Source organism: Nomascus leucogenys, chromosome 16 (assembly GCF_006542625.1).
Source record: "Nomascus leucogenys isolate Asia chromosome 16, Asia_NLE_v1, whole genome shotgun sequence".
Classification (NCBI taxonomy): domain Eukaryota; kingdom Metazoa; phylum Chordata; class Mammalia; order Primates; family Hylobatidae; genus Nomascus; species Nomascus leucogenys.
The window spans coordinates 84,802,872-84,823,598 of record NC_044396.1 but is presented as its reverse complement, the minus strand read 5'-3'; the positions used below and the strand labels follow the sequence as shown (position 1 = coordinate 84,823,598).

The 20,727-nt window shown below is 40.5% G+C and overlaps 1 protein-coding gene across 3 annotated transcripts in view; it reads left to right on the top strand.

Moving 5' to 3' along the window:
- Positions 1-20,727, top strand: part of TMEM71 (transmembrane protein 71) — a 48,725-nt gene that overhangs the window by 7,484 nt on the left and 20,514 nt on the right. For 2 of the 3 annotated variants that reach the window (XM_030795042.1, XM_030795044.1), the window contains exons 4-5: positions 852-1,064; positions 5,722-5,894. In XM_030795042.1, coding sequence (XP_030650902.1) covers positions 852-1,064; positions 5,722-5,894 — 386 coding nt within the window. The remainder of the gene's footprint in view (positions 1-851; positions 1,065-5,721; positions 5,895-20,727) is intronic. The other variant, XM_030795043.1, reaches the window with a different exon arrangement.

Genomic DNA, 20,727 nt, shown 5'->3' with positions numbered 1-20,727 from the left:
TTCCTTCCTTCCTTCATTCCTTCCTTCCTTCCTTCCTTCCTTTCTTCCTTTCCTTCCTTCTCTCTTTCCTTCTTTTTTTCTCTCTCTCTTCTTCTTTCCTTTAGATACAGGGTCTTTGCTATGGTGCCCAGGCTGGAGTGCAGTGGCTATTCACAGGCATGAATAGCACACTGCAGCTTCGAACTTCCTGGGCTAAAGGGATCCTCCTGCCTTAGCCTTCTGAGTAGCTGGGACTATAGGCACATGCCACCACACCCAACTCAATGTGATTGTTTTTTAAAACTAAGACACATATAGATTTACTCAAGGAATTATGGGGCTTCCCTGGATACCAAATCAGGGAAGGTAACCGTGTGCCCATTTGTACAGCCAACCTGGAGGGAAATTTGCAAAGGCCAAAAATGATCATTTTGACTGCATGTTCACCCTGTTTCTGGTGGCTACATAGTTATAATGTCTCTATTACAGTGACAAGATTAAAGATCTGGCAACTGGAGGGCTATTCAAAGTAAGAGAGTACAGGGGATTTTGAGCTTCCAACATCTCACCCAAAAAAATACAACAGACTAACATCAAACGTAGGTTCATCATATGGTGAGGAAAGTGATTAGCCATCATGTTTTCACCGAAGTTTAAAACAGAAAGTAGCGCTAAAGTTTCTGTAGTTCAGTGCTGTCATAGGTGAGGAGATGAAGCCCAGAAGGTTAAGAGTGACATTCCTAATGGTTGCAGAAGTAATTGACAGTCATGGATTCAAAGATGTTATTTTCCTTCACAGTGATAAGACATGGTTTATTTGGGACTGGATGTACTGAATAGAGATTTAAAGTGTGTTCCCTTTTCCTTCTTAGTTTCACCTGTGATTCCCTGGATGGTGACCATTCTTTTAAATGCAGATCCATAGATCCCCTGACAGGCTCCCACTATACCTGTCGCCGAAGTCCCAGACTCCTCACCAATGGCTACTATATTTGGACCGAAGACAGCTTCCTGTGTGACAAAGATGGCAACATTACTCTGAACCCATCCCAGACCAGTGTTATGTACAAAGAGAACTTAGTTAGGTAAGTAGAGCATATTACAGAAAGAAATCTGAAATCCAATCCATCCATTAATTGTTCATTCATTCATTGATTCACTCAACTATCTTTTATAAGGAGCCCATTATTGCTCCAGACTGTGGAAATACAAAGGGTAAGAGGGGACCTGTCAACAGGTCAATCCATCCATTAATTGTTCACTCATTCATTTATTCACCCGTCTTTTATAAGAAGCCCATTATTGCTCCAGACTGTGGAAATACAAAGGGTAAGAGAGAATAGGCATAGCCAGCATGGAAACAAATGAAAGCAATGAAATAATGCGGATGCCAGGATAGAAACCTGTCAGGGTGCGGTGAAGGGATAAAAGAAAGGAGATCCATTTTACTTGGGGAATAGGTAAAAATAAACTCACTAGTGGTGGTGATGGCTGATTTAAGTCTAGAAAAATGTAGGATGTTAGTTAAAATAAAAGTAGGAAAGAGGACTTCTGGAAAGATGGCACAGGCCTGGGGTTCTGAGAGACCCTAGTAAAACTTGGGGAATAGCAAATAGTTTGGTAGGAATAAACTTAGTGTTGGAAGGGGTGTTTTGTAAGAAAGAAGACTGAGCGCAGGATCAGGGGCTGGATGAAAGGGGTTAAATTTAAGGCTAAGAAGTTTGAGCAGTACTCTATAGATAAAGAGGGGCCATTGATAAATTATCAGATTTATTCTTAGAAAGATAACAGTGACTGCTATGGAAAGGATGGGTAGTTGGATGTGTGTGAATATGAGTAGACACTGAGTACAATAGGAAAAATGAAGGCAAGGTATCCACAGATTAAAAGCAAGTTGTGGTAGCAATGATGAAAGAGTAAGGATGGGGAAATAGATAAAAAGAATGGTAAATGGTAAAGGGGTGGAATCTTCATCATCCAAAGATGTGGGAGGTCCAACAAAGGAAGAAGAACACTTGCATGAATCTTAGGACTCGGGTTCTGTCAGCTGGATGTATGGTAGGACCATTTACCAAGATCAGAAAGAAAGGATGGGCATGTCTGAGGAAAGAAGATGGATGAGTTCACTTTGGATTGGTAAATTGGGATAATCACATTCATTCTCTTTTGCTTCAAAACCACCCATATGCTGACTGTATCAGTTAGCTATTGACACAATAAAGCTGTGTAACAAATAACTATCAAATCTTAATGATATAAAACAAAGAGTCCACACATGTTTGGAAGTCAGTTGGAGTAGGTTGATTTAGTCTGAACTAGGTTGAGGTTGACTTCAGTTGGAATCAAGTATGCATTATATAGGTCATTCCCTTGAGACCATTGGACTGCAGAAATATGTTCTTTCCATTGTAATTACATAAATGCAAGAGGACATACCCCAACAGCAGATACATTTCAAGCCTCTGTGTGCATCAATCTGCTACCATCTCATTGGTCAATTCAACTTATATGGGCAAGTTGTAATAAGGGTCAGGGAAATACACTCTACCCTTGTTGATGAGGGAGGGAGGGATTTCCTATAGGCATCTCAAACCCAGTATGTCCAAAATAGAAAAGGTCACCTTTCTTTCAAAATATTTCTCACATGATTTCTATTTCAATGAAAAGAAGCACCATTTATCCTCTGTTGTGAGTCTCTCTAGACTTGACCTTTTTATTCATACATCCCTTTTAGTCAGTTGGTCAGGATAAGATGGTATAGGTAGTAATCTATAGATCTAAATATGTAATGATTCAAACAAACCGGATTTTATTTCTTTTTCTTTTCTTTTCTTTTTTTTTTTTTTGAGATGGAGTCTCGCTCTTTCGCCAGGCTGGAGTACAGTGGCGCTATCTCTGCTCACTGCAACCTCTGACTCCCTGTTTCAAGCGACTCTTCTGCCTCAGCCTCCCAAGTAGCTGGGATTACAGGCATGCACCACCATGTCCAGCTAATTTTTGTATTTTTAGTGGAGATGGGGTTTCACCATGTTGGCCAGGATGATCTCAGTCTCCTGACCCTGTGATCCGCCCGCCTCAAACTCCCAAAGTGCTGGGATTACAGGTGTGAACCGCTGTGCCGGGCCCAGATATTTCTTGCTCATGTAATTGTCCATCATGAGTGTTCTAGCTTAACTGGTGACCCACCTTGAAGCAGAGACTCAGAGACCCAGATTTCTTTCATCATATGCATCTGCTGAACATGCGAGCCTTGTAGAGGCTGTGCCATGGTGGAATTGCCTGGAGCCAACTGGTAAAAGTAGGAAGAATGTGAGCTGAAGGAACACCTACTTTCCCCAAGTCTCCAGCCCATAAATGACACAGATCGCTTCTGCTCACATTCCACTGAGGAGACCTTAGACTCATGACCACACCTAATGGCAAGGGAGCAGAAAGATGTAGTTCAGTTGTGTGTCTAGGTACAGTGTATTTGGTGAGAAGTTTATTGTTTCCACCACAAATGTGAAGACCAAATGAATCTATTTCCTAAAATTATTTTGAATTGTTCCTCTTGTCTTTCTTACCATAGCTATTTTCTTCATTCAGGTCATCATCACCTCCTGTTTAGATTTCTGCCATGGTTATCTTAGTATTCTGATGCCTCCTGGATTACCTACCTTCCAGTACATTCTCCAGGCCAGGCTACCGCAAGGTGGTTTTCTTACATTGGTTAGGTGCGCTCCTTCAGGAAAGTTTTACTCCATTTTCTTTCTTCTCATTTCACCTTACATAACTGCCAATATTTGTTATAAAAAATAAATTTATTGATTGCTTTCTGTGTGCTAGGGACTATCTCAACTGTTTTGGATATATACTACCATTTGATTCCAAACTCCTGCTCTGGAATCTTATGACATAGATTTTATTACTGTCATTTCCATTTCACAAAGGTGAAACATATTTTAAGAGAGGTTAAGTAATTTTCCTAAGCTCAGAGGGCTATTAGGTGGAAATAGGATTCCAGCTCAGATGGTCTGACTTTAGAGAATCAGTTTTGAAACACCACTTTTAACTCCAGCCCACATTATATAGATATTCTTGATGTTAAAGATGTTTCATCCATACATTTTGTTCTCAAATTTGATGAGTGCCCATCCCACAATAGGTACTCAATAAAGAGTTGTTTAGTGGATTAATGAATATAAGAATAAATGAATAAAAATTTCTGATTCCTGTTTATTCAATTTTAAATGATCTCATCTTAGAACCTACAAGAATCTTTCAAATTTGGTTCATTTTCACAAGAATGTGTTCCATTGTCATGAACTCTACCATTTTTCTCAACTTGCCGTTCCTGAAACCTATGACAGAGAGAGTTCAAATAAAGCAGATTTTCTCAACAGTAGCACTATTCACATTTTGTACCAAATAATCATTTGTTGTGGGCAACTGCCCTGTGCATTGTAGGATGTTTAATGGCATCTCTAGCCTCTTCTCACCATCTGCCAGGAGTACTCCTTCCCTGGTATAACATTAATAAAATGTCTCCAAAACCTGCTAGATGTTCCCTGCAGCCAAAATCAACCTGGTTGAGAACCACCAGGATAAAGAATGCACAAGGCTTGTTGTAATTCATCCTAACCACCAAGGGAAAGCACAATTCAAAATGCATCTTCTGATAGCAGCTATAGATAAAGAGCAGAATTTTGTGATGGGAAAACTGTTCCATGCCCACCTTGCCTGTGATGGGAAAGCTGTCCCACTCGACCTTGCATTACCTAACTTTGGTTCAGGCCCTCAGTATTTTTCGCCAATACAGTGTGCTCAGCACAGGGCTTGACACATCGCAGGCAGATACGCAACAGTGAATCCCCTGTGCACTTCGATTAGCCCCTCTGACCTCAATCTTGCACCTCTGAGCCACCGTCTGTTACCAACAATTTTGGAAATGCAAACGGAATTATGTCATCACTAATCTCTTCCCTGTAGCCATGCTTTAGAGGTCTCCCTTTGTTCCAACACTAAATTCCAACTCCCTTGTATCATATAAGAAGTTCATCACTACCTACCTTCCTTTTACCTGTCCAGCTTCATTTCTTGGCATGACCTAATCAGACTTACTGGTTCCTCAATGAACAGGTCAGATCATCTGATGCAGCTTAGAACTCACTTCTCCCAGAAAAACTCCCTTGATTATCAATTAGCACTGCCACTCCTGGTGCCCTCAGAGCAGCCTCTAGTTAATCCTTTCAGAACACATATCCCCTATATAGCATAGCGATCAAAAGCAAAGACCATGGAGGCAGACTCTCTGGGTTTGTATCCCAACTATGTTACTTACTAGCTGCATGACCTCAGCCAAGTGACTTAACCTATCTGTGCCTAAGTTTCCTGATCAGAAAAATGGGATAATAATAGTATCTATTTCATAGAGTTGTTCTGAAGATAATATGAGTTAATCTATGTAAAGCACTAAGAAAGATGCCTGGCACAGAATAAACTCTAGGAAAGCATTACCTATATATGCATTATTATTTTTTTCTTTCTCCCATAATACATTGTGAACTTTTCACACACACAGTTTTGTCTTTTATCTCAATACTCTTGACATTGAGCCAAGGACCTGGCACACAGTAGAATTTTGAGAAACTTCTGTTTCTCAAGCAGACTTGGGTTGTAGAAATGTACTCTGAGCATCAAATCACAGTTTTGAACTAAAGGTAGCTATTATTCATTGTTCACCATGCTTTCATTTCTCTCTAGGATATTTAGAAAGAAAAAGAGAATCCGCCATCCCTTTTCTTCTCTCTTCAACCTCAGTACCTCCAAATCTTGGCTGCATGGAAGTATCTTTGGTGACATCGACTCTTTTCCAAGTGAAGACAACTGGTTGGAGGGGATCAGGAGGTTGGACACAGACCATTGCAATGGAAATGGTGAGTTTGAGTCTTCCTTTCCATAGTAAAATTTTATCTCCAAGTGGGCAGTGGTAACCCTGTGGTCCTCAACCAATGTCAGTTCCAGAGATGACAGTCATTTTGATGGAGAGATGGGCCACATTTTTAATATTCACTTAAAGTTCTCTCTATATTACATGTGTGATCAAAACACATATGTGTCTATGTCATGCAAAATAGCCTAAATTATTAAGTTGATAATGCTGGGAAAATATTTGCACATCTCCACTGTATTTTTTCTGTAAGGGATATTGGTGGAGAAAGGATACTAGAGTCAGATTTAGAAGACCTGTATTGGAAAAAATGTACTGGAGTCAGGGTTCAAGTCCCAGTATGAGTACACTTGGATAGTACTTAACTTTGCTGAGTTTCAATTTCTTCATAAAACCACATATATATATATGTGTGTGTGTGTATGTGTATGTATATAAACATATAACTGTTGAAATATAATATATATTAGATACATATAATATATACATATTGTGTAATAACATTAGTATTAATACAAGTAAATATGTGTGTATACATGTATATAAACACAGTGATGGGAACTCAAAGCATATATTTTAAAATTTATTTTTCTTTTTCAACTTTTATTTTAGATTCAGGAGGTACATGTGCAGGTTTGTTACCTGGGTATATTATGTGATATTGAGGTTTGGGTTATGAATGATCCCATCACCCAGGTACTAAGCAAAACACCCAACAGTTAGTTGTTCAACCCTTGCCCCCTTTTCTCTCTCCCCCATCTAGTAGCCCCAGTATCTATTGTTGCCATCCTTATATTCATGAATATCCAATGTTTAGCTCCCGCTTATAGGTGAAAACATAGGGTATTTTGTTTTCTCTTCCTGTGTTAATTAGCTTAGGATAATGGCTTCTAGCTGCAGCCATGTTGCTGCAAAGGGCATGATTTCATTATTTTTAATGGCTGTGTAGTATTCCATGGTGTGTATGTACCATTTCCTTCATTTAATTCAATGTTGATGGAAACCTAGGTTGATTCTTTGTGTTTGTTACTGTGAATAGTGCTGCCATGAAAATGTGAGTGTATGTGTTGTTTTGGTACAATGATTTGTTTCCTCTTGGATATATACAAAGTAATGGGATTGCTGGATGAAATGGTGGTTCTAAGGTCTTTGAGAAATTTCCAAACTGCTTTCCACGGTGGCTGAACTAATTTACATTCCCACCAACAATGTATAAGCATTTCCTTTTCTCCGCAGCCTCATCAACTCTGTTGTTTTTTGACTTTTTAATAATCGCCATTCTGTCTGATGTGTGAGATAGTATCTCATTGTGCTTTTGATTTGCATTTCTATGATGATTAGTGATGATGAACATTTTTTCATATGTTTGTTGCTGCATGTATGTCTTCTTTTGTGAAGTGTCTGTTCAAATCTTTTGCCCATTTTTATATGGGGTTATTTGGTTTTTGCTTATTCGATTGTTTAAACTCCTTATAGGTTCTAGATATTAGACTTCTGTTAGATTCATAGTTTGTGAATATTTCTACCATTCTGTAGGTTGTATATTTACTCTTGTTGATATTTTCTTTTGTTGTGCAGAAGTTCTTTAGTTTAATTAGGTTATATTTGTCAATTTTTGTTTCTGTTGCAATTGCTTTTGAGGACTTAGTCATAAATTATTTTCCAAAGCTGATGTCCGGAATGGTGTTGCCTAGGTTTTCTTCTAGGATTCTTGTAGTGTAAGGGAGGTCTTATGTTGAAATCTTTAATCCATCTTGAGTTAATTTTTGTATATGGTGAAAGGTAGAGGTCCAGTTTTATTCTTCTGCATATAGCTATCGCAGCTCCATTTATTGAACACAGAGTCCTTTCCCCATTGCTATTTTTTGTCAACTTTGTCAAAGATTAGATGGCTGTATGTGTGAATCTTTACCTCTGGATTCTCTATTCTATTTCTTGGGTCTATGTGTTTGCTTTTGTACCAGTACCATGCTGTTTTGGTTACCATTGCCTTATGGTATAGTTTAAAGTTGGGTAATATGATGTCTCTGGCTTTGTTCTTTTTGCTTAGAATTGCTTTGGCTGTTCAAACTCTTTTGATATCATATGAAATTTAAATAGTTTTTCCAACTCTGTGAAAAGTAATATTGATAGTTTGATAGGAATAGTTTGAATTTGTAGATTGCTTTAGGCAATATGGCCATTTTTGTGATATTGATTCTTCCATTCCATGAGCATGAGATGTTTTTCCATTTATTTGTGTCACTTATAATTTCTTTAAGCAGTTCTTTGTAGTTCTTCTTGCAGAGATCTTTTACATCCTTATTTAGAGGTATTCCCAGTTATATTTTTTTGTGGCTATTGTAAACAGGATTGCATTCTTGATTTGGCTCTCAGCTTGAATGTTATCAGTGTACACAATGTTATTAGGGTACAGAATTGACTACTGATTTCTGTACATTGATTCTCAAAGTATATTTTAAAGATGAAATGGGACAATGACTATCAGTCATAGTTCAATGTCTGGTGCTCAGTAAGTTGTAGTTATAATTACTTTTATTACTAGAATGGAAACAACAGATATTTATTTGGCACTTACCATTTTCCAGGCACTGTGGTAGGTCAGGGGATACGAAGATGAATATAAACTATGTAACCCCTGTCTTCTTGGGCCTTATGGTTTGCTGGAGCAGGACTGGGGTTCAGCTGTTTGTTAAATAAGTGCACAATCATGACATAATGTTGTGGTAGGTGCCATGAAAAAAAGTTATATGATATAATGGGGAATTTGACTCATTTGGAAACTTAAGAAAGGCTTCCCTGTGGAACTGGCAATGGAGATCAGTGCTACACAATGAGAGAGGATTTTGCTGGGAGAAGGGGAAAGGTAAGAACATTCTGTGCTGAGGAGACAAAAAAGTCTGGAGTGTGAGTTGCCTAGTGAGTAGACGTGCTTGGTGAGGGAAGATAGCATGCATGGTTTGGAACACAGTGAGTTTAAGTTTATTTGGGACATCCAAGAGACAATGTCAAGATGGTGTTGATATTTGCAATCTGGAGCTCAGAGGAGGAATCTAAGTTAAAGTTATATATCTGGGAGTCATATCAGTCTAAGTGGTCATTGAGGCCTTGCAGTGGATGAGATGGATAAGGAAGAGCATATACAGTTTTCCAAAGAGGGAGCCTAAATTGGAATGTTGTGAACTCAAACACTGAATAAGTGAATAGGGCAGGATTAACCTGCAAAAGAGATTAGGAAGGAAGCATTCACAGAAGTGAGTGGAAAACCAAGAGAGTGCTGTGTAATGAAATTCCTGGGATAATAATGGTATAAAAGGTGGGAATACTCAGCAATGGCAAATCATGCTAGAAAGGTAAATAGTATGAGGACTGACTGTTCAACAGATTCATTGGCCTGGGGGTGACTGGCAGTGGAATGAAGGTGGCAGAAGAGAACCAGGAGTACAATGAAGACAGAATGAGAGGCAAGGAAATAAAGGAATGGCCTGTAGAAGACTTTGATGTCTGCTGAGAAGGGAAAGGGAGAGGTGAAGGAGGGTGAAGGCAAATGAGAAGATTGAGTGAGTCCCTGCTGCCTCTTCTTCCTCTTTGTCCTCCTCCTATCAACAATAGGGGAAATTTGAGCATGTGTCATGATATGGTTTGGCTGTGTCCCCACCCAAATCTCATCTTGAATTCCCACATGTTGTGGGAGGGGCCTGGTGGGAGGTAATTGAATCATGGGGGCAGGTCTTTCCCGTGCTGTTTTCATGGTAGTGAATACATCTCACAAGATCTGATGATTCTATAAGGGGAAGTTTCCCTGCACGAGCTCTCTGTTTCCCTGCTGCCATCCATGTAAGACGTGATTTGATCTTCCTTGCCTTCTGCCATGACTGTGAGGCTTTCCTAGCCATGTAGAACTGTAAGTCCATTAAACCTCTTTCTTTTGCAAATTGCCCAGTCTTGGGTATGTCTTTATCAGCAGCCCGAAAACGGACTAATACATGTCACTTCATCAACAAATGGGCCTGAATTAAAAATGGGTTTGCAGGTCTACTTTGATATGTTATATACTCATTTAACAGTCATTCTTTCATTTATTCATTCACTCATCAAACTCACTGAGTATGTGCTATGTGCCAGCCACTGCACTAAACACAACACTATTCCAAGCTAAGTAAGACATGACCCTAACCTTGAGAAATTCCTGGTTTAAAACAGGTAGATAAATACATTTGCAAATAATTTGAGTATAATGCCTGAAACAGCATGAGAGATTTAAGAGTAGTATGTGGAGAGAATGTCAGAGGTTTAAGCAGGGGAGGCAGTGTTAGCTGTACCTAGAGGTGGCTGGGAGGGCTTCAGAGGGAGACAACAACTGAGTGTTTTGTTGTTGTTGTTTTGTTTTTTTTTTCTAGACAGAGTCTCGCTCTGTCACCCAGGCTGGAGTGCGGTGGCATGATCTCGGCTCACTGCAACCTCCGACTCCCTGGTTCAAGCAATTCTTCTCCCTCAGCCTCCCGAGTAGCTGGGATTACAGGCACGTGTCACCACACCTGGCTAATTTTTGTATTTTTAGTAGAGACAGGGTTTCACCATGTTGGCCAGGATGGTCTTGATCTCCTGACCTCGTGATCCACCCACCTCAGCCTCCCAAAGTGCTGGGATTACAGGTGTGAGCCACCATGCCCAGCCCTGAGTGGGTCTTAAAGGATGAGTAGGATGGCTAGGCAGAGATGAGCTGCGGTGATATTCCCAGCTTCCCCATTCTATCTTCCAAACTGCTGCGAGGCTAACCTTTTTAAGGCATAAATGTGGCCTTGTCATCATTCCTTAACACAGCATACAAGGCCTTTTGAATATTTCCTACTTCTCCAACCCAAACTGGCTGCATAATTTTTAGGCTCAGTGCAGAATAAAATACAGTACCCCCTGTTCAAAAATGCTTAAGAATTTCAAGTGTCAACCAAGAAAAACTGTTAAACCAAGAAAAAGGCCCTCAGGGGCAAGAAGCCCTGTGCAATGGCACTTGTCAAAGGTCTGTGTGGCTGGTCTTGTTTTCAACTCCACCGTTTTCCTTTCCCTTACATGCAATTGACACAGATCACACTGATCTTTCAGTTTCCTGAATGGATCCTGCTCTTCCACACATCTGTGGCTTTACTTATGTCACTCACTCTGCTGTAATTCATTTATGCATTCATTTGGAAGATTTTGTTGAGGGCCAACGATGTGCCAGGGCATTATCCTACACGATGGACATAGTGGTGAATAAAATGGACAAAATGACTTGCTCTTGTGGAACTTGCATTTCTATGGGGGAGGTAGACAATAAATAAATTATGTAGCATGTTAGTAAGTGGTGAGTGGTATGGGAAACAAGAAAGGGGGAAGTGATGGGGATTGCAAAGGTAAATAAAATGGTTAGAGAAGGCCTCATTGAGAAGGACTTTTGAGCATTGGCTTAAAAGCAAAAGCAAAACAGCTCTGTAGATATCTGGGGGAGGAACAATCCAGGCAAGTGACATGCTGGCGTACAAGTTCTAGTCTCGGAGTATGTACTGGGCTGAGTGAGTGAGGGGGCATAGTCGGGCAAAAACTGAAAGGTGTGTCAGGAATGCAAGTGGGAAAGGACAAGGGGAGCTGTGGGGTCATTTCAAAGGCTTTGCTTTCATACTCTGAGTGGAGGGCAAACCACTGGAGGATTCTGAGCTGGGGAATAACTTGTTTCAATTTACATGTTAAAAGGATTATTCCAGCTGCTGGGTTCAGATTAGATGTCAGGTATTAGGAACAGAAGCAAGAAACCTGTGAAGAGGTTGTTGGAGTGATTCAGGTGGGAGATAATGGCAGCTTGAACTAAGATGATAGCAGAATGGTGATGAGAAGTAGGATTCCAGATTCATTTTACAGGTAGAGGCAACAAGATTTGCCGACGTGGCAGTGAGAGAAAAAGAGAAGTCAAGTGTGCTTACTACATGCTGAACACTTCACATTTTGTCTTTTTAAAATATATTAGCTTGTTTATATACATTATCTTGTTTAAATATCCCCAAAACTCATAGGAAGTAGGTCATGTTATCATATTTATTATAATTATGATAAAACTGAAGTTCAGGGTTAAGGAACTCACCCAAGTTAATTTAGCTTATAAACAGCAGAGTTGGGGTCGGGCACAGTGGCTCACTCCTGTAATCCCAGCACTTTGGGAGGCCGAGGCAGGCGGATCACGAGGTCAGGAGATCGAAACCATCCTGGCTAACATGGTGAAACCCCATCTCTACTAAAAACACAAAAAATTAGCCGGGCATGGTGGCGGGCACCTGTAGTCCCAGCTATTCGGGAAGCTGAGGCAGGAGAATGGTGTGAACCTGGGAGGCAGAGCTTGCAGTGAGTGGAGATCGCGCCACTGCACTACAGCCTGGGTGACAGAGCGAGACTCCGTCTCAAAAAAAACAAAAAACAAAAAACAGCAGAGTTGGAATTCAACCTAGGTCTATCTGATTTAAAAGTCCAGACTCTGCTCTGCTGCCAGGAAGCACTTTGTTCTCCTTTTCAAAGAGAAATCCATCATGTCCCTCATAGTGCAGGCCCAAAGAGCGAGCTAGAGCAGTCATAGAATGCAATAATCTATTAATTTAAGTGTGTAGCAATTACATGGCTATGATTTTTCTTAATCTGCTTCCTAGATAGAAAGCACACAGAGCATTTTTTTTTAAATTTTCAGTAACTTTGATTCACAAAATGTTACAAAAAATAGTACAGAGAGGGTCAGTGTATGCTTCATCCAGCTTTGCCCACTATTTATACAACCGTAGCACATTATCAAAACCAGGAAATGGACATTGGTACAATGCCATGAAGATTCTACCAATTTTTACATATATTCCTGTGTGTGTGTGTGTGTGTGTGCATGTAATACTAGATTAGTTTTAAAAATGCAATAAGTGCTTGTTAAATGAAGAAACAGTTCTTAATATGAGCAAAGGATTACTTAAATTGAGTGATTCTAGTTTTCCACAATAACAAGAGTGTATAAGCAGGAAGAGGAGAGGGGAAAGAGCAGGGATGAGGGGGGTGAGGCCAGAAATATTAATCATAGATATTTGAAGAACCTTTTGTGCCATATTGAGGACTTGGGGTTTTATCTAATCAATCAAGAATATTTTTTGGTGGCTCTTAAGCAGGGTGATGATGCAATCAGATTTGGAATTTTCAAGTTATCTTTGCAGTAGCACAATTGAGGATTGGATGGGAGCTCCGAGGCATTAAAATCAACCAGTATCCTAAGGAAGTGGCAGGAAATAGGGAGGAAGGAAGAGACTTAAAGAATATTTTCCAAGGTAGAATTGACAGGTTGGTGATAGATAGAATATAGTAGTGAGAACGTGGGAGAATCAAAGAAAACTGATGTATTTAATTTGGGAGACTGCATAAAAAATTCTGCAAGTCACCAAGGGCTGGAAGATAGTGTGGTAGAGTGATAAGGAAAATGAGCTTTTGAACTGGATGGACCTGAATTCAAATCCTAGAACCAGCTTTTCCCATCTGAGTGTTCTTGGGCAAGTTATTAACTAACCTCTCTGATCCTCCACTTCTTATATATAAAATAAGAAAAATAATAGCATATAGAATGGGGAGGATGAAATGCAATAATTCATGAAAAATGTCACACCTCTAATATCTCTTATGAATGCCAGGGGCTGGTATTCTGCTTAATACACATTAGCTCTAAAAAGGCAGAAAAGAACAGATGGGGATCATCAAACAGACAACAAATTTTATTTCTTATGGGTTGAATTTGAGATACCTTATGGGAAATAGATAACCAGTAGAGGTTTGGAAACATAAGAAGGGGGTTCAGGAGTAAGGAAGGATCTAGAGACATTGATTCATAAGCCAATCTGAGAAGCAACACAGTTTTTTGGAATAAAGAAGTCTACTTATGGAAAACAAGTGAATGAGAAGAAAGGAGCGGTAAGAAAGGAATTCAGGAGGTTGAACAGACGACCCAGTAATAATGATCCCTAATTGTGTGAGTGCTAGGGGCGAGCACAGTTCCAAGAAAGCCGCATGTCACGTCATCACGTCTCTGCAAAGCCTCTGAGCGAGTTATTATTATTTATCCCCATTTTCCAGGGGAAGAAGCAAAGGCAGCTTAGGTACTATATATGAGACCACACAGGTAAGAAGTCGCATAGCCAGGATTTGAAGAGAAAAGTCTGAGCGTGTGCTCTTAATCACTGGACTACACTGGGAAAAAGCTCTTTGGGGAAAGTTTCTCAGGCAAGGAAGCAGGAGAATGTGGTGTTATGAAAGAAAAGAATATGAAGAACTGGCTAATGAAGCACTGCTTGATAAGGAGGTCAACTCAAGAATTCTGTAGTCCCTGGTAGATGTGTTATGTGTGGAATCTTCCCTCAGAAGGCAAAGGAGAAGTTATCTGTCTGACTCTTTCTGACAGAGTGGCACAAGTATCTTAGTACAGAGCTCTCGTTACTTTTTAATTGAGATAAAATCCACGTTCCTTAAAACCTACCAACTTAACATATACAGTTCGGTGATTTTTTAGTATAGTCACAGGGAGGTCATGCAATCACGACTGCTTTCCTGTTCCAGAACATTCCATGAGCCTCAAAGAGAAACCTTGTACTCACTCGCAGTCACTCGTCCTTCCCCACCAGCCCCTGAAGACCAATATTCATCTACTTTTAGTCTCCATGGATATGCCTATTTTGGACTCTCATTATTTTGTTTCATTTTGATAAAATGTTTAATTAAGGTGTTGTTGATAAAGTGGGCAATGTGATGCTTCAATGTATGTATACGTTGTGAAATGGTGAAATCAAGTTAATTAACATATCCATCACCTCATATACTTACCATTTGTTATTGTTGTGAGAACATTTAAGAGCTGCTGTCTCAGCAATTTTTTTTTTTTGAGACAGAGTCTCACTCTGTTGCCCAGGCTGGGGTGCAGTGGTCCAGTCTCAGCTTACTGCAACCTCCACCTCCCGGGTTCAAGCAATTCTCCTGCCTCAGCCTCCCGAGTATCTGGAACTACAGGCATGAGCCACCACGCCTGGCTAAGCTTTTGTATTTTCAGTTGAGATGGGGTTTCACCATGTTGGCCAGGCTGGTCTCAAACTCCTGAGCGCAAGTAATCTGCCCGCCTTGGCTTCCCAATGTGCTGTGATTACAGGCGTGAGCCACCATGCCTGGCCCTCTTCTAGCAATTTTCAAGAATACAACACATTATTATTAACTCTAGTCACCATGCTATAGGATAGATTTCCAGAACATTTTTCATCGTGTCTGACTGGAATTTTGTACCCTTTGACCAACCACTCCCCATCCCCTGACCCACCCACTCATGATTTTCTGAGGCTGCCTCTTCCTCTCAGTGGTTACTGCTGCTCCAGGAATGGCTTACTCAGGCTCACCTCTAATGTGCCTTTTGGAGTGTCCATCCATCGATTCTCCCCTGCTTTTTTCTGGAGCAACAAGGCAAGTGTCTTCTCTGTTCTAAAGCAATGTTTTCTAAGATGTAGGGTAGGGTAGGAAATGCTGCTAGCACATAGCAACAGTGAATGTTGAATCACATGGTAAGAGAGAAGTTGTGGCTCCTCTTCTAATTCCCTTACAATCCTTCTGACAAAACCAAGAAGTCCAAGGCTCACTTTAGAACCTTGGTAGCTGTCAGATTCTCTAACATTTGCTACAATCTCTTTGGTTTTAACAAAGTTCTTCTTAACCAAGAACAGGCTCAAAGCTTTCTGCTACACCAGTATTTCACACATATTAAATAAGGTTACATTTTCCATTGTACTTATTTTTACCTTTATTTTCTGTTTAGGGCATTTACGTGACTGATACAAAGTTTGCTTTAAAGTAAAAATGTAAAATGAGACAATCTTAAGAAAATATTAAATGGCTGAGAGCAAGCAGGTTCTGGGATTTGGCAAAAATCAGGAAAATAATGCCTGGATGACTGAAGTCTGAGAATCACTGTTCTAAAGACAGTATTTCACATATTTAGAAATTAACATCTAGTTTTTCCTTCGTTGTCTCTTTGAAATATGTCCAAACAATTTCAAAGTGATTGGACCACAGCAATGCTGCACGTGCATGAGGTATCTTATTAAAATTCTCATGGTTTCCAAATATCCTCTAAATATAACAAATCAAACTACCTCCATCCAAAATCAGTAATTAGTCAACCTGGGCACACACAGGACTTTGAAATCTTTCATCTCTGCTGTCAAAGTAATCACATCTTCCCCAGACTTCTTGCTTTCCAGATTTACCCAAGGCCCCATGACTTTTATCAGCAATTTATTTTTCTCTGGAAATGCCTAGTTAGAAGACTCCAGAAGAAATCAAAATTAAATTGTTTTGCTGTTTTCTCTCTGAGCAATGGATGCAATCAAACATTACTTCCCCTGATTTTCTTGTGCTTCATTTTTCAGGCAAGAGGATGTTTTTGCCTGTTTTGTTTGTCCTCAGTTCACCCCTTTCCCAGCTGTGTTGACACCTTTCCTCATTAGTTGCAATTCATTCTTGAGCCACAGAATTTTGCAGCTACCCAGGCCCCAATACTGCAATTCGGGATGTGTTCCCAGAGCCTGTGAGTCATACTGAAGGAGAGTAGAGGATTCACGCAGGGAGGACTGAACAGGATGGACTCTATTTCTTCCAGTCCTGGAAAAGGCAGGATGACTCCAGACAAGTCACCTGAGCTTGAGGTGCATGCCTTTCTCTAGAACTCATGCCTGTCACATAAATATCTTTGGGATGGCAACATCTGTGTGTGGCTTTGGGCTTTTCTTTATAGCAAATAATGCCCATTTTTAAATAAAAGGATATGGAAGATGTGCTTAGAAGACACAGAATCTTCCCAACAGAGGTAAAGTACATCAAATTTAGATATCAAGTTAAACAGAATGAAATAGATATCTTCAACAATAATACAACTAGAGCTATTTGGTAAAATATTTTTTGCCTTATAATCCTTTTATTTGTTATTAAGTTTGGAGAAAAAAATTCACTGTCAATTAGGGAAAGTGAGTTTGGGTTAAATCATGTCTTTTCAGAGATGAAAAATCTCCTTGATCATTTTTGAATGTTAAGACTTTTTTGTGGTTTCTCTGTTGAATACCATCTTTTCTTTTAGAAAATTTTGTGTATAATTTCCAGTATTCTACATATTTTTTATTTCATCCAACTCTCAGCAGCAAAGCTGTATGTTCAACTGGGCAGCCCTGGGAAACAGCACATCTTTTTACTGTTGTTACAATCTCGGCCACATCTACCCAGATTGTAGTTAAGGGGCACTCATGACTACATAATTAGCCATGGAAGTTCCCATCTCTTTCTCACTTCCACATTGATTTGATCAGCTAGCCTCCTCTTTTTTTTTTTAACAGCTTTGTTGAGATGTAATTGCTATACAGAGAACTGCACATATTTCATGTGTACAATTTTATGACTTTAGACATATGCAGACACCTGTGAATTCCATCACCACAATCAAGATAATAGACATATAAAACATATCCTAAAGGTTCCTGTGTCTCTCTCTCTCTCTCTCTGTGTGTGTGTGTGTGTGTGTGTGTGTAAGAACATAACATGAGAGCTACCTTATTAATAAATACCATATTGTTAACTACAGGTACTATGTTGTAGGGCAGATCTCTATAACTCATCCTTCCAGCATAACTGAGACTGTATTCACATTGAACAATGGCTCCCAATTTCCCCACCCCAACCCCTAACCCCTGGCCGCCATTATTGTACTCTCTGCTCCTATGAGTTTGACTATTTTGGCTACCTTATAGAAGGAGAATCATGCAAGATTTGTCCTTCTGTCACTGGCTTATTTCACTTGGCATACTGTGCTCCAGGTTTATGCGTGTTCTTGCAAGTGGCAGGATTTCCTTCTTTTTTTTAAGATTGAATAATATTCCATTGGATGCATATACCACATTTTCATCATCCATTCATCTGTGGATGGACACTTAGGCTGCTTCCGCATCTTGGCTACCACGCATGGTGCTGGAATGGGCATGGTCCAGGGTCCCCTCAGGAGCTTGGTCATTATTGGATGATCTGCATGTTTCATTTTCTGTCACTCCTTTCTCTATGGCAACCAGCAGGGATGCATCCACAGACTGCTTTGTCAAGCTGCCAAAGGCTATGTGTGAGGGGGTGCAAGGAAGCCTGCAGGATTAGTAGGAATTCCCCAGTCCGAAACCCCCAGCTCAGTATCGAGGCTGAGTGGGACCACAGGTGAAGCCAGCCCACCAGCTATTCTCCTCTCTTGAAGTCGCAGTCTTAGCTCAGCCTTAGCCTCCGTGGTGGCAAATACCGAACCACTTTCTCTATAGTTACTGTACCCTGTTATGACAGGCCTACGTTAGATTTTGCAAGTAACAACACTACACATCTTAACCTCCCACCCCTTACTGAATTCTCCGTAAAACTTACTGAATGCTAACTATGAGCTGGGTACTAATTGCTGGTGTCTGGGACAGATGAAGTGACCTTTTCTCATGGAGCCTTTTGTCTAGTGAGGGAGGCAGACACTAAACAACAACAACAACAACAGAAACACACAAATTATGTATTCTATTGTCTGTATTTCTGTAACAATTATAAAATCATAAATTATGATCTGTCCTCTGAAGGCAGAGAACAGAGTGTTTTAACTAGAGTAAGCACGACCAGGGAAATACAGACACGTGATTCCCACTTGAAGCACCTACCAGAGTTGTCGAAGGACTCTAATGATCCAGTTGCCTTAGACGGTTAGGTCAGCTCTCTCAATGACAGGGTTTCTCAGCCTCAGCATCATAGTATTGTGGGCAGGTAATACCTTGTTGTGGCACCTGTCCTGTGCACTGTTGGGTGTTTAGTAGCATCCCTGGCCTCTGTTCAGTAGATGCCCGTAACACCCCTCACCTCACTCCAAGTTGTGACTACATAAACTGTCTCAAGATATTGTCCCCCAGGGAGGAGAAATCACCCCCTATTAAGAACTACTGTTGCATGAGGACCCCAGTGTCTCTTGGAGCCCCATAGTCACTCAGCTCCTAGAATGGGAGACTGGGAATCTCGCAAATCTCTCACTACTGAGTGAGCATTTTAACACACAAAGCAACTCATGTTACACTCATGCTCAAATTTTTTTAATGACTGTAAATCACCCACAGAATCAATATAACTTGGAGTGTGACATGAGACCCCACACAACGTGACCTCTGCTTAGCAGCCCAGACAGAATCATCTCCTGGGACTGACCTCACTAACATGCTCTTGTCTAGCTACACAGGAGGACTCACTCTTCTGGGAACCCACCTTGGTCTCTCATAGATTGATGTGTTGTCATTTCTCCCCATCCCCACTTACTCTCTTCCTCTCTGCCTGGCCTGTCCTCTTCCTGCCGTCTCTCTGGAAGAACTCCTACTCATCCTTCCAGTTTCCACTGAAGCACTGCCTCCTCTGTGAAGCCTCCCTCGATTTCCCTCAGACAGACTCAGACACCCCTTCCTAGACTCCCACTGGATAACTTGTTCCAGCCTTCGTTGTAGCAATTACCTCATTGCATCCTAATTGTTCATTTGCATATATATCCCTCTCCAGATCATGAGTAGGGAAGAGCAGTATCTAATTTGACTTCCTTTTTCCAGAGCAGCCTTTGCAGTATATACAATAACTGCATTGAATGAATAAATAGATCTGCCTGGCCCATATCCACGCAGATTTTGCCTCCCCTCTTAATTTTGCTCCACTTCCCAACTCCTCTGGCTTCAGGATCTTCTCTGAGGATGTCACCTGGGGGCTGCCTCAGTCTTTCCTCCCAGCTGGTTTGGTATCTTTCCTTAGTCATTTTATGTTCCAGACGTTCAATGACAGCAATCAAGGCAGAGAAAGTTTCTATTTGTTAACTGGGGCTGTTCGGATTCCCCTGCTTGTTCCCTTTGAAGTTCCTACTACGTGATAAAAATCACCTTCTTAATTCTTTCCTTTCTTCCTCCCTGTTTTTCTTTTGTCCCTGTCTCTAAACCCTTCTTGGGAGCTGTGGCTATTCCCCACCAGGTCAAGCTGGTCTTTCCAAGAGGCCCTCTTGCTATGCCTGTTCAGCTCTGTGATGGGGCAGGGGACAGAGATTACAGTATCTTCCCTCCGCTGGGGCACTTTCTTCTAGAGAGGACCCTGTCCTATGGTGGAGTCAGGGCAAGTAAGCAGCCATATGGGATAAACCCTGTGCCTAGAAATGTCTGGAGCAGGTTTAGGGATCCCTTCATGGTATAGCAAATTCCTGCATATCTAATTCAAAGTAAATATTACCTTTCCCAAGGTCAAGTAATAAGCTTCTTTTATTATTGAATGATAAATTCTTAAAAATCACTTCCACCTTGAAACATCCTTTGATGACTCATCAGCACCCTTCTATCACCCCCACTCCCCATGAAGTTGATTATCACATTTGGTCACGTAACTAGGGACTATATTATAATGTCTATTAGTGACAGAAGTTTCAATTCTCTCCATCTATACTATATGTTGGGATGTTTACATTTTTATCTTTTCTCCTTCACTTATCACAGCTGTAAAAAAGTAGACATTACTGTCTATTTTACATGAAGAAACTCAGGGTCAGAAAAATTAAGCAAATTGCCCTGTTACTAGTATTAGAATGTATGTTTCAGTCTTTCTGATGCCAAAGTCCTTGAAATGTCCATAAAACCACATTTCATCTCTTTTTAGCAAATGATAGTCTGTTTCCCCTGTCCATAAGTGATGCCTTCTTTATTGCCTCCCACTGTTAACTCGTG